The 13,383-nt window shown below is 40.3% G+C and overlaps 1 protein-coding gene across 3 annotated transcripts in view; it reads left to right on the top strand.

The window, feature by feature from the left end:
* PCLO (piccolo presynaptic cytomatrix protein) overlaps positions 1-12,186 on the top strand; it is an 88,325-nt gene extending 76,139 nt beyond the window's left edge. For all 3 annotated transcript variants that reach the window (XM_087722430.1, XM_087722432.1, XM_087722431.1), the window contains 5 exons: positions 1,432-1,612; positions 2,187-2,254; positions 5,375-5,509; positions 6,968-7,113; positions 8,964-12,186. In XM_087722430.1, coding sequence (XP_087578556.1) covers positions 1,432-1,612; positions 2,187-2,254; positions 5,375-5,509; positions 6,968-7,113; positions 8,964-9,104 — 671 coding nt within the window. In that variant the 3' untranslated portion in view covers positions 9,105-12,186. The remainder of the gene's footprint in view (positions 1-1,431; positions 1,613-2,186; positions 2,255-5,374; positions 5,510-6,967; positions 7,114-8,963) is intronic.
* Positions 12,187-13,383: the final 1,197 nt, after the last annotated feature.

Here is a 13,383-nt window from a genome sequence, read left to right on the forward strand (position 1 = left end):
CTGTATATTTCTGGAATGTAATTATGTTAATATTCATCCAATTTTTCAATTTTATGTAAAATTTAATTGTTGGATTCAAGAATTTCTTAAGCATACTAGCATTCCAGCTACTGAGGTACCTGGACTGTGCAATTTTGGCACGTTTCAACTGACTATAATACCAAGCAAAAACTCTAGGTAAGTCCTAGTCAGAATGTACCATAGCAAAATCATTAAAACAACCATTATAAATAAACCAGTTTTATTCCTTTTTAGCCAATGCTTTCTAATAAAGCATCTTCCCTATTATCTTCAAACCATGGATTACTCCATGGTGTCAATTTCTCATGTGATTCTACTTCAAGCTTTAATCCCTTTAATCCCTAGTGAATATACTTAAAGCCTAATCTTTGCCAAGATTTCAATAGGATCACACATAACTCTAATTTGTCCCAAAAAGAGCAATATTCTCTCTCTCTCTCTCTCACACACACACAAACCTCATTTCACAGGAATACAGAAATGAACAAGAAAGCACAGTACTGAAGTTGAATGTCTGCTAAATCAGTGCCACCATCTTCATACCACAACCTCACTTTGGTTAAAGATTTTTAAGGGCTTTGAGCCTGGCATAAACATTTTCTCAATGCTTATTTATTTATCTACCAATCTCTCCCCCGCCTTCTCCCATTGTGGCATCTCCCGAAGGGCCCCTTCAGTCGCAGGCACCCCCATTGCTCCTTCTCTCCCCACCCTGCCCCTATTAAGAGATTTTGGAGGTCAGCCTTGGTTCCAAAGCAGCCACAGCCATCCATATTTCATTCTGCAATCCGGCTACTCAGATCTTGCTCTGGTGGGGGCTATCTTATGGTAGAGAGAAACCCAAAGTCAGGTATTTTTCCTGATTGAAATAATTTTATTCTTGGGAAGCCAGTTCAACACCTGAGGTTTGCAAGCTAGATCTTGAGGGGCTTCCAGAAAATAAAAGGAGATGGAGCTGAAGAAGCCTCAGGAGGAGATGACGCCTTTTAGATCCTCCTTGTCCTCCCATTGCTGTATGGCTTGACGTTTCTAGAGTGTCTTCATTAGGCTGCAGGTAATATTGGTGGCTTCCATCCATGCCTCTCTTCCCCAGCTGAATGACCCCACGCCTCTCAGCCCTCTCTGCAGGGTTGCTCAGCTCTCCCTGGCCATGCGGTGGCCAGGTCCTCCCCTCGCTTTTCTTCTTCCCAGGAAGATTTTCTCTACTCTTCCTATACGTTGAAGCCTCTGACAGGACAGCATCAGTCTGTCCCATTGGAAAAAGAAGTGGGAGGATAAATGTAAAATACAATGCACTGATACTGAAAACAAATGATTAAGAAAATGGATGATAAAAAAAGTGAACTTTTAGGAGGGTTCTTTATAGGTGTTGCTCCCTTGTCTCTGTAACTCTTTCTACTCCATATACAGCGAGGTCTACCAACCACCGGCCAGGAGAAAGCTCAGTCTCTTCCACCGGCTCATCAACCAGCACCTTTGGCAGCGGCTACAGTGTGGACAGTGAAGGAAGCAACGGCGGCAGCAGCGGCACCACCACCACCACCACCACCACCATCAACGGGGACAGCAACCTTTTCCCAATTCCAAGAATGTATGGGCTTTTTTCCTCACCATTTACTGTGTTTTCCCTAATCGCTGAGAAAAGGTAGCCGGGTAGCTCTCGAGACCTCGGGAAGCAGCTGCCTTCCCTTCTGCCAAATCGTCCCTTGCTGCCCTCCCGTCCCTCCTCCAGCCACCGAGTCCCCTCAAGGACGGCAGGGACACTCTTGAGAGTTCACTGAAGCACCTGTGGGGCCTGCGAGTGGTTTCTTCCATTGGCAGCAGCATTCGGCCCAACTGGGTTAATCTAGTAAATTAAGCGGCCTCATAGCGCCACTGGCTTTGACTGGTGTTCGGATGAGGTTAACAGCGTGCAGCGTCAAAACTTTAAAGCTGTGCAGTAGTTATGCATCAGGCCAGATCTGGTGGCTCTTAGTGTTACCTTCTGTGGAAACTGGCGGCCTTTTCCAAGTGGGAATCAAGAGGCTTGCATATTTTTAGGATCCTACTTGCTTCTCTGTGATCAACTGATTTTTTTTTTTTGTATTCTGTATATTTATATATTTATACTGTACATTTACAGAATCACCTTTATTAACAGCAGACCCACCTATGTTTTTCAACAGAGGAAAGATGAGCCAGAATGGGCAAGAAGCCGTGAAGCAATCAGGGGTAGGATTAGCAGAGATTGAAGGTAAAGTGTCTTATCTCAAATCAAAATGAATTATCTAGAAGTCTGTAGAAAATATTTATTGCTATTCTATTAATCTAAATGCTATTTTTATAAGAAACTCTCTGCTTTATTGTAACCGAAAATGCTATGATGGTAGCAACGATAGGCCTTTCAGTGTAAACAACCTACTGTCAGTAAGAAAACATTATTCAACGCCAAATACTAAACTGCATGCATCTCCAATTAGATTGTGAGGAAGGGGACAGGGATGTGCAAGGATAATTAAAACTAGTGTAGGAAACTAGTTATACTGATATAGGAATCATTATGAAAAATACTTCCTGTTGGGCTGAGCCCCCACTGACCCGTCTGTGAAGCTTTGGCCCTCAGAATAAGGACAGGGCAGGAGATTGGCCACTTGTGCCCCAGGTGGCTGCTCCTCACAAGGAGACTCCAGGGGAAGGGTCTCCCACAGGTGTAAGTGCTGGGAGATGACAAGAATTGCCATCTTGCTTGCAACTGTAGTTGACATCTTTAAAAAGGCACTGAGTTCATTAAACTCATTATCTAATCACTTCTGGAAATTCTTATTATTAACTTCTTGCAAGCTATTAGAGAGATTCAGAATGACAACATTGAAAATGAATGCCTGGTGAGTTTGCCTTCAATCCTGAATGAAATGAAATTTTAATCATAAATTTAAAGATTGAAAGACTTTAAAACAAATGGCAAAAAGCTAAATAAGATTTTGATCTCAGGAAGTTATAAACAGACTAAGGATGCAGATAAAATTAGAATATAGAAATTATTACAATAAGATTTTAGAACTGATAAAGACGAAACAGCTTCTCATGGGAAATAAATAAATTTTGTTTTTACAAGCCATAACAAAAATAAATAAATTAATAGTTTCAGAAAAATAGACACTGGGGGGATTAAAAATTCTAAAAGGCAGGGGGAAACACAAGCCTACTTTGTGTTAATTAACTGGGATCTAAATATGATGCAAAACATTATAACATTGAAAATATTAAAGGAAAGTTTTGAAGAACAGAGCTTGAAATTAATAGCCACAATATCAATAGTGTCAATCATGTTGTCTGCCTCTATGGATAGATTTTGTCCAAAAGATGACATCAAGTATGGGATAAACTTTATTTGACTAGATAGTGATTGTCCCAAAAGTGGACTTTAAAAGGAAGTTCAAGAATGACTTGGAAAAGAAGTCTCACTGGATATACAAAAGAAATGGGAAATCAAGGAAAGTACAAATGATAAACCAAAAAGTGACCTGGATAATTTGTTTTATTTACAAAACAGGCTTGCTAAAATATCACTTAGGTGAAATAGGCAGGGTGGAAATGTGGTGAATACATAAATAAATACCTTAAGAAATCAAATCCTGCAGCAACATTTAAATGAGCTAAAGATTAACCTCTTGACCTCTCAGTGGCCTTTGATACCATCGACCATGGTATCCTTCTGCGGCGGCTGGAAGAGGTGGGAGTGGGAGGCACCGTCTTACGGTGGTTCTCCTCTTACCTCTGGCAGGTCGCAGTCTGTGTTGGTCGGAGGACAGAGGTCGACCCCTAGGCCCCTGGAATACGGGGTGCCGCAGGCTTGGTCCTGTCCCCCCTCCTATTTAACATCTACATGAAGCTGGGTGAGATCATTCGGCGGTACGGGATTAAATACCATTAGTATGCGGACGATACCCAGCTGTATCTGTCCGCCCCGTGCCAGCTCAGTGAAGCGGTAGAAGTAATGTGCCAGTGCCTGGAAGCTGTCAGGGTCTGGATGGGAATGAACAAGTTTGCGCTCAACCCTGACAAGACTGAGTGGCTTTGGATGCTGCCTCCCCAAAACAGTCCAGACATTCCACCTTTAAACCTGGGGGGTGAAATCCTACACCCCTCAGAGAGGGCTTGCAACTTGGGTGTTCTCCTGGACCCGCAGCTGACACGAGAACATCATTTGTCAGCTGTGACCAGGAGAGCTTTTGCCCAGGTTCGCCTGGTGCACCAGTTGCGACCCTACCTGGACTGGGAGGCACTCCAAATGATCACTCATGCCCTCGTCATCTCAAGGCTCGACTACTGTAACGCACTCTACATGGGGCTGCCCCTGAAGAGTGTTCGGAGACTACAATTGGTCCAGAATGCAGCCACGCGAGCGATATTGGGTGTACCTAGGTACACCCACGTTACACCTATCCTCCGCGAGCTGCACTGGCTCCCCATTGGTCTCCGAACACGCTTCAAGGTTCTGTTTATTACCTTTAAAGCCCTACATGGCCTAGGACCTGGATATCTCCGTGACTGCCTCCCGCAACATACCTCCCAGCGCCCAATAAGATCGCACAGGGCAGACCTCCTCCGAGTACCATCAACTGCGCAGGGCCGTCTGGCGGCTCCTCGGGGGAGAGCCTTCTCTGTAGCTGCCCCGGCCCTTTGGAATGATCTACCCCCTGAGATCCGGACTCTCCCCACTCTCTTGGCCTTCCATAAGTCTGTTAAGACCTGGCTGTTCCGGCAGGCCTGGGGCTGTTGATCTAGATTGATCTTCAGCCCCATTAAGATCGAGTGTATGTTGTGTCCTCCTTTAACTCATCTTTGTTCTGTATTTTAAACTCTTTTTAAAATGCTTTTAAACTGTTTTTATGTAAGCCGTCCGGAGTCCTTCGGGATTGGGCGGCATACAAATCTATTAAAATTGGAAATTGGAATTAAGATAAAGAAGGATTGTAAAGTTGGTTTATTTGATCAAGATTAAAACAAGTCATATTGTTACTTCTGGCAGCCTTTTGTGAACTTTCTGCTGACCTGGGGATAGAAAAGGTGATGTTTTATGGATTTGCTCATAGATAAGAGATGGGATATGGTATAAAGAGATAATTGTCTGTAATGGGGAGATGTGAAATTTGTTTATACTTGTGATGAAGGTTGGAAGTCACTTCTCTACAATTGATTTTTTATTTATTATATTTTTGATTTTCTCATTCTTTTCTCTTTCTTTTTTTCCTTTGCCTTTTTTACTTTTTCTGTGTCAAATTCTGGGATGTCAGGGATAATCCAGCAGGATAGTAGCATTTCCTTTCAATATAACTAAATTAATTTTGCTTTCTTGTTTGTATTATTACAGGTAAAACTCAGGTGATGGGTGAAATAAAAATTGCTTTAAAAAAGGAAATGAAGACCGATGGAGAACAGTTAATAGTGGAAATCCTGCAATGCAGGAATATAACTTACAAGTTTAAATCTCCAGATCATTTACCAGGTATCCTTTGTTCATGAATCGGAATATTAATATATATATATTTAAATAATCAGGCCCCAACTACATGCTGTATTAATTAAGTATAGCAATAACATGGTGGGAAAAGATTATTTTCATAAATTGAATGCCCCTTTGGTGAACCTGTTTTCCATGTGCAAAAGTTAAGTTCAGCTGCTGATCCACCCATAGGCATATCCAGGGAATATCTTGGTAGAGCTATTGAAGTGGTTCTCCATTATATTTTCCTGTGAGGGTTTTTTTTTTATTATTCTTCATAAAAATCATAGAGCTGGAAAGAACCTTGGAGATTATGTAATCCAACCAGTATTTAGTGCAGGACCCACTAACTTTTTCCTATCCTGACACATTTATCTCTGTAAAATGTCAATTATTCAAGAGTATCTCTAGAACTTTTTGAAGGACCAGTCACCCCTCTCAGCTTTGTGTCACCTGTAAATGTCATCTCAGCACCAACCTAGGACAGAACATGGTGGCCCTCCATGAATGCTTCCTTTCAAGCTAACGTTGGGCCCATTAATCAGCAGATGTGGGGATCATTGAAACAACTGTGGACCTTGCCCTATGATCAGAAGATCTGATGAGGAAAAAAACCTATTTGTGGTCCCAATTCTAATAATTACTGTTTCAGCTTTTGTGGTCTAGTCCAGAGCCTTTTCTGTCCTTGGCCATTTGCCCCAAGATTCTTCATAGTCTTAGCAATGTCCCATTACATCCTAGCTAGAGATACCAGGAAAATAACAGACTTCCTGAATCATCCTATTGTGGGTCCATACGCCGACAGCTCACTATCTTTCAAAAGAAGGAGAGGATCATTCTCACACAATTTTACGTCTCTACTTTCTCAAGGTTGCTCATAGATTTCCCCAATCCATAGAGAGGTTGGGTGTGTCCAAGTATCTTTCACATTCTTCCATAAAAAGGTTTGCTGAGATTACAGTGCAATGTCATCCCAGGGAGGAGTCTGATACTGGTATTGGAGTTCTTGCTTCTCTTGAGTTATTTAGTTCCACTTACTTATTACTGACTCATTGATTCATACCAAATCAATCTGATTCATATGATTCACATTAAAACCAATTCACACAGTAAACTGAATGATCCAATAAACCTAGTTGGCTTGACCGTTTTAATTAGGTGAAGGCCACTTGGTGTAATAGAATAATATCTAAGTGCAGAATTTTATTCAGTAAATTCCATAAGGTTTAAGGTTTATTAAACTTTGTATGCCGCCCACTCCCATCGGGACTGTGGGACAGCTTTGGAATCGTAGGGGGTGTTGTGAAGCTCAAAATACAGCCAGGGGTTAAGATACTGAGCAGAGGAATAGCCAAGAGAAGCCTCTTTCAAATCTTCATGACGTATGAATGTTTGCCATCCTGAATCAATGACTAATCTATGAGTGTTCTATAAAATAGGCCAAACTATCTGTTTCCACAGATTTGTATGTAAAGCTCTACGTTGTCAACCTTGGGACTCAAAAGAGGGTGGTGAAGAAGAAGACGAGAGTGTGCAGGCACGACCGAGAGCCTTCGTTCAACGAGACCTTCCGATTCAGCCTGAGTCCCTCCGGCCACTCTCTCCAGGTACTTTGCTCGCTTCCTTCCTTGACGCAGTGCATGCAACCCCCTCATACTCCGTGGACCTTCTATGTTTGCATTTGAAATTCATCTTTTATTCACTCACCCGCCTCTAATATTTATAACATTTCTAGGAACATTCTCCCAATTTTGTTAGCTATTTTTGCCTATTTCGGTAAGGCACTTGACCAATTTTGTCCACAGAAAGCCATGTTCCAATCATTTCCATGCTCTTCTCCTTGAGCATAAGTGATTTTTTCAAGTGATGTTTTGAGTAGAAAAATGAGAGGATGATTTTTAGAACGTTCTCATTTGAGGTTATTGTAATCCCATCTTATTTCAGTTTTTTAAAAATAGAACAAAAGATTTGGAAGATATTTCAGTTATCCTGTAGATCAACACTAGCAACAACATTGACAAGTTATCAAAGCAGTTGTTGTTGTTGTTGTTGTTGGTAGTCGTGTTTTCTCTTTTTGTTTTGGTGGTTTTGTAACTCTTTGGGGGTTTAGGGAAAGATGTGACAATATTTTCCAGTCCTGAGCACCATCGTATGATTACCCATGACCTTGGCACCTCCCATCTTGACTTTGGTGCACTTTAAGGGAGAATGGTCTTGTAGAAGAAAATATTGCTCAGTTTAATATCCTCCAAATGTGACATAACTAGAAGGTACCTGGTTGAGAAAAATCAACCTAAAGTAATTGATTTAAGCTCCTTTCTCTCCTCAGATCTATAGCTTAGCTGAATGGTTTGGCTCTCAGCATACATAAAAAAATAAGTTGTCCCTTTGGGATTTTCCACAGCTGAGATGACAGTATATCTAAAATGAATTACTAAAGCCTATGTCGATAGCATGACGACGTGGGTCTCTTGCGTGAACTAACAGGCTGGCATTCTATAGCCAGACCACAGCGTGGTCTATCAGGGGAGCCTTGTTTATGCCACTAGGTGCTTGATTCCAGAAGTCTGAGTCCGAGCCAGACTTTACCTAGCATGTCCATCATCCTCATCAAAGTGATAAGTAAAGATAAAGGATTTTTCAATGAAGATTTATTTCTTTGTGACCCTCCTTTATCACACAATGTTTCCCTTTCACAGAGATTTCATGATCTGTACAAACTAAAAAAATAAACAATATTGTACGAGAGTAGATATATTATGGATTATTTAATTTATCTGATGCATTTTGATGATTTATATTAATTTAATGCTATTTCTTAGAGTTGGATTTTGTTTGTTCTTTGTTTTATTTTTGGCAATCAAAATTAATTATTTGATATCCAATTGGATGGCTACAGATTACGTTTCTTATTCATGATTCTCAATTGTTGTTTTATTATTATGAGTTTTTTTCTATCTTTTCTTTAAAATTCCCAGTCTTAAACAGTTGACAAAGAGTCACCAGATTGCAGACTGGAGCTTGAAAGCACTGTGGAGGGAGGATGTTGCATGTGGATGTGCGTGTATTATAGTCCTTAGCGCCAATTTCTTTCTTTGTGATATAATAACTTTCATTGGATGAAGGAAGTTTCCTATTAACTGCCTCTGGGGGGTGGGGGGGGGAAATGGGCCATTGCTCAAATAAATGACAGATATGATGAATATATTCCATGGCAGTATTCAGCTACCAGGTTGGACAGATGAGCCCATGTCAAATGGTTGTGCAACAGCATTTTTTTCTTCAAAGAGTTAACATGACAGGAGCATTTATTTTTATTTTTAAGGGTTTTTTAGGTGCTTGTATATTTTTAATCTTGCATGAAACCTATCAATTGTATGAAACCTAACCAATTTCATTGTATTTAAGTACAATGGCAATAAAGATTATTCTTATCACTTTCTGCATTTTTCCCTAGATTCTTCTTGTTTCCAATGGAGGAAAGTTTATGAAGAAAACCTTGATTGGTGAAGCGTATATTTGGCTTGATAAAGTGGACCTTAGGAAAAGAATTGTAAACTGGCACAAACTTTTAGTTAGTTCCACACAGGCCCATTGAGCTAAGGGGTCCTTGTTTGAAGTCCGACCGATCAAGCTGGAAAAGTCTATTTGTGTGATTCCGGGACTCCACTTTGACGTTAGGCTTAGGTAGATTTTGCCAAATATGAAACAAGTAACACATGTTCCGGGCTACTTAGCATATTTTCATGAGGGCTAGTCCACTGGTTTTACTGTGTAAACAGCAAGAACAAGTCAGCCAAAGAAAAACATCACGCTTGGCTCAGATGATAAAATGAATCCACTCGAATAATGACAGTGAACTGAGGGTTCAGTGGTGTTAAAACCTTTGCAGCCGTTCAGCCAAGGAACAGCACTCCTGCGCTCCAAGGCAAGGGGAATGCGGGAGTTCTGGCTGTGTTTGGAGGCAGGCTGACTCCCAGAGAGCCTGGGTGTTTCTTCTGCCATTTTATGCAAAAGCTCCCGGGGACTGCCTTCCTTCCTAGCCTCACTGATCAGAAGATTATTCTCCTCCGTTCTTCTGTACTTTTGGAGCATTCAGAGTAAGACGGTGTGCCTCAGGGGCGAGTGGCAGTATCTTTTATTTTTACTTTGAATAGTAGCAATGTTTATATTTCTTTTCTTGGAGTACCAGTTGTTCAGAGTAACAATTTCAGTGTTCCTCCATGAAGAATGCAAAATCATGATCTTGGGATACGAAGTCCAAAGGGAGAGAGAGAAACGAGGGGAGAGGGGAGGGAGGTGGAATCAGGATTTGTTGTACAGTTGCCACCATAGCATGAAATAAAACGTAGCCCTGAGTGTGTGTGGAAGAAGCCACTGTCCTCCCTGCCTTTCTCAGTCTCTTGTTTACAAATAATGGAGTCAATGATTCAAAGGGCTTCTAAACAAATATGGCTGTTGTTGTGTGTCACTGTCTGCCGGTCTTGCTGTTGTCGACTACAAGGAGCCTGGGTGTTTCTTGTGCCATCAAAAGGTCGGTAGTTGGAAGTGATCCAAGGTTTAGATTCACTCACGGTGCCAGTGGCTCTTGGCTCATTCTGGAGTTTTGGATCTTCTTTTTTTCATGACTTCTCGAATGTGGTGCCATCGTCCTTGGTTGGCGTAGTGGCATATTACAGACTTCATCCCAAGGGCAGCCCTCCATTCCTAAGGGCCGTTCTGCTGAATAAAAGCAAAGGGCATGGAGGAGGTGTTGTAGGTCTCTGAGAGGCAAGCCCACGTCTTAGTTCCAAAACAACGGAGGTGTTTGTAGAGAGAATCATAGATTCACAGGGTTGGAAGGGATCTTAGAGGTCATTTAGTCCAACACCCTGCTTAAGGAAGAGTCTCTTACAGAATCCTAGAAGGACAGAGTTGGAAGATCTAAACCTGCAGCATTCATTACCACCCACTGGGCATTTTGCAGAAGGAATACAAATGGATCAACATATGGCTTCTGTGGACAAAACAGAATGATGGCCTAGCCTGTAATGATGCTGATTGGCTTTCTCTTCTTAGGTAGAATCTGTGCAGTAGCAAAAGCTGATAGGCCCAGCAAAGTAGCAGTGGCAGTGATTAATTTACTACCTTTAAAGTTAACATATCTAAAAATTATAAATTGAACAATTGTTGTTCAATTCAATAAATAAATTAAAATAATTATCAATATATATAATTATAAATAAAAACACATTACTCTAAATATCTAAATATTCTAAATTAATTAATTTAATTTAATCAGTGAACATTTTTCAGGAGTTCCAGAGGCTAGAAAATAAATGCAGGAAAGAGAATATTGAAATTATATTTTATGTTTTAATAAAGAAACATTTCATGACCCAATAAAAAGCCAAAAAAAATAGTTCACAGTCCCAATTTTGTTTTTAGCCATTACTTCTATCTAATGCTGTGTCCGTAATTAATGGGGAGCAATAGGGTTTATGAACGTATGTGACCAGCCAATGTTCTGACTTAACTTTGAATCGTCTCCTGATAATTATGCCTATTTTGATTCGACCCTTGAGGATAGGTGGCCATTCCCCCAAATCATGCAGAAATGATTTAGTACTGCAGCCTATGGGTACCACAAAAGGAAGAGAGCAAATGTCTTACATGGACTGAAACTATATCTCTGAAACAGTTTTTGAAGCAGCCGTTCCTGCATTCGGTGTCAAGTGTCTAGGGGTGTGTGTGAGTCTTAAATTATGAGATGCGCAATTCGTGCAATTGAATAACAATTTTGTTCTTCTCAATGTTTATAACAAAGACAATGACTCTTGTCATTGTCATGGAGATTTCAAGAACTAGGAAGCAACAATTTGAAGGCTTATAAATAAGCCTTTAATTATCACTCTTAATTGAGAAGGTTAGGCTGCTGTTACAGGTTGAGGAAGTCAAGAGTAAGAGACTATTTAGATCAATATTCGTCTATTTGTTCTTTTAAAAAAATCTTAATTCTGCTACCCTGGGTTAAATGTCGTTTGGCCTCCAGGTTTCTCAGCCACTGGCCTGCATGGGGCTGACCGAGGCTGCTTGGGCCTGTCATCATTGTGCATGCAGCAACAGCCCTGCTTTGAGGAATGCGCCTGATTTATGACAATTTGGAGGGTTGTTAGGAAAAATGGTTTCTGTTAAGGCTAGAATTTCTTTTCACGTTCTTCAAATATAATTGAGCGTTACCGGAGATGTTGTCTATCAGCTGATCCCTCTTTTACTGTTGCTGGGACTAGCAATTGCCTCCCCAGTGTTTCTTGGGATCAGGTATCTGGATTGTATTAGAATCATTCTATGCAACGGAGAAACCCATTTAATGCAGTTTCCTTTTTATTAATGAAGATAAAAAATAGCATTATGGCAGTTATTTTTTTATCAGAGCAAAATCACAGAACCTTATTATTTAAGAAGATGTGTAGATATTTCAGTCATTTTCCTACTGATAGGGTGGGGAGAAATTGTGTTATATTTATTTCTTACATCAGGCAAAAGCAAGATTTCTTATCTGAGAGTGAAGCTTCTTCTAATATGGATTTCTTGGAAAATATGTCTTTTGGTGGCACAATGAACTTTATTGTACATCTCGTGACTCTGCTGAGCTGAAGGTAAAAATAGTGTTGTGCAATTAGCCTTGTTCAGGAGGGGGGGGGAAACTTGAAGTATGAGTTAAAGCACAGAACGTGTACGTGTATTGACAAATGAGGGATCATTTCTATGAAAGAATCACATAAACAGACACACACACACATACACACCCCTTCATCTGCTTGAGTTTATGACTCAAAGTGTTTGAGTTCCTGTGATGAATGCTAAAATATTTTTTGTTATCCTAGTTCTTTAAACTAAGAATGGTATCCAGGAGCAACACAAATGCTATTTGTTTTGTTTCACGTTCTGCTCTGCCTCCTCCCCTCTGAAGGAGCATCTGTCACAATTCTTCAATGCCTACCACCACAAATAGGAGTACCACATAGTGGATGCACTGGAGACACCAGTAAGATGAAAATCCAGCTCCTTATGGTGACTTGAATTGTGTTTTCCTAAATGCCTATATCGTTCGTTTCGGGCGCAACTGCGGAGTGTGAATCTGTAGCTGGTAACCAGCTGATATGGCTTCTTTTTCTGAGGATGAAAAAGTCAACAGTAAACATCTCTTATATTGTATGTAAGCTAGTGTGCTTGATATAGAACTATTCAGAATTTCCATTTCTAAATATTTCATATAGATTTTAATGATATATTTTTAACTTTTTATTTAAATCATACCTGATAATTAAATATTCAAATTATAGGCCATTCTACATATGAAAGTATGCCTCTATCAGTGAGGGGGGGGGGGAGTAAACAAAATAGTAGCCTCTTGTATGATGAAGAAATTGAAGGAAAATTGAGTGTGTAAATCTGGGCAAGATCCTGAATTAGAAATTGCTGCTAAACTAAACTAATATCTGGATACTCTCTCTTCAAATTGTAACTTGTTTACTGGTGGTTCCTTTTATTTATTTGCTTACTTATTTCTGCAACATCACAAGTACCCTAATGGTTTTTTAAAAACATATACTTGTATATTTATATATCATGAACTTGAACAATTCTGAAGAAAGCCGATTCCTTAATATGGTATCATCTTGTAAATATACATTTTTGTATTGAAACACGGCTCAGTTTAGATTCCAGGCCTCACCTGTTATTTTAGCATGTCAATACAGGTTGGATGCATTTTGTAAAAAGGTGAGCGGTCAGCAGTGACAACTGGCCTCAATGCCACCCTTCTGTTAGGCAAAATTCATAACTTATACTTGGAGTAGTAATGAAAAGAGTAACGATAACAGGAGCACCAACGG

The sequence above is a fragment of the Thamnophis sirtalis genome, unplaced genomic scaffold (assembly GCF_051295495.1).
Source record: "Thamnophis sirtalis isolate CommonGarterSnake01/CBP01778 unplaced genomic scaffold, rThaSir2_p1.2 scaffold_9, whole genome shotgun sequence".
Classification (NCBI taxonomy): Eukaryota; Metazoa; Chordata; class Lepidosauria; order Squamata; family Natricidae; genus Thamnophis; species Thamnophis sirtalis.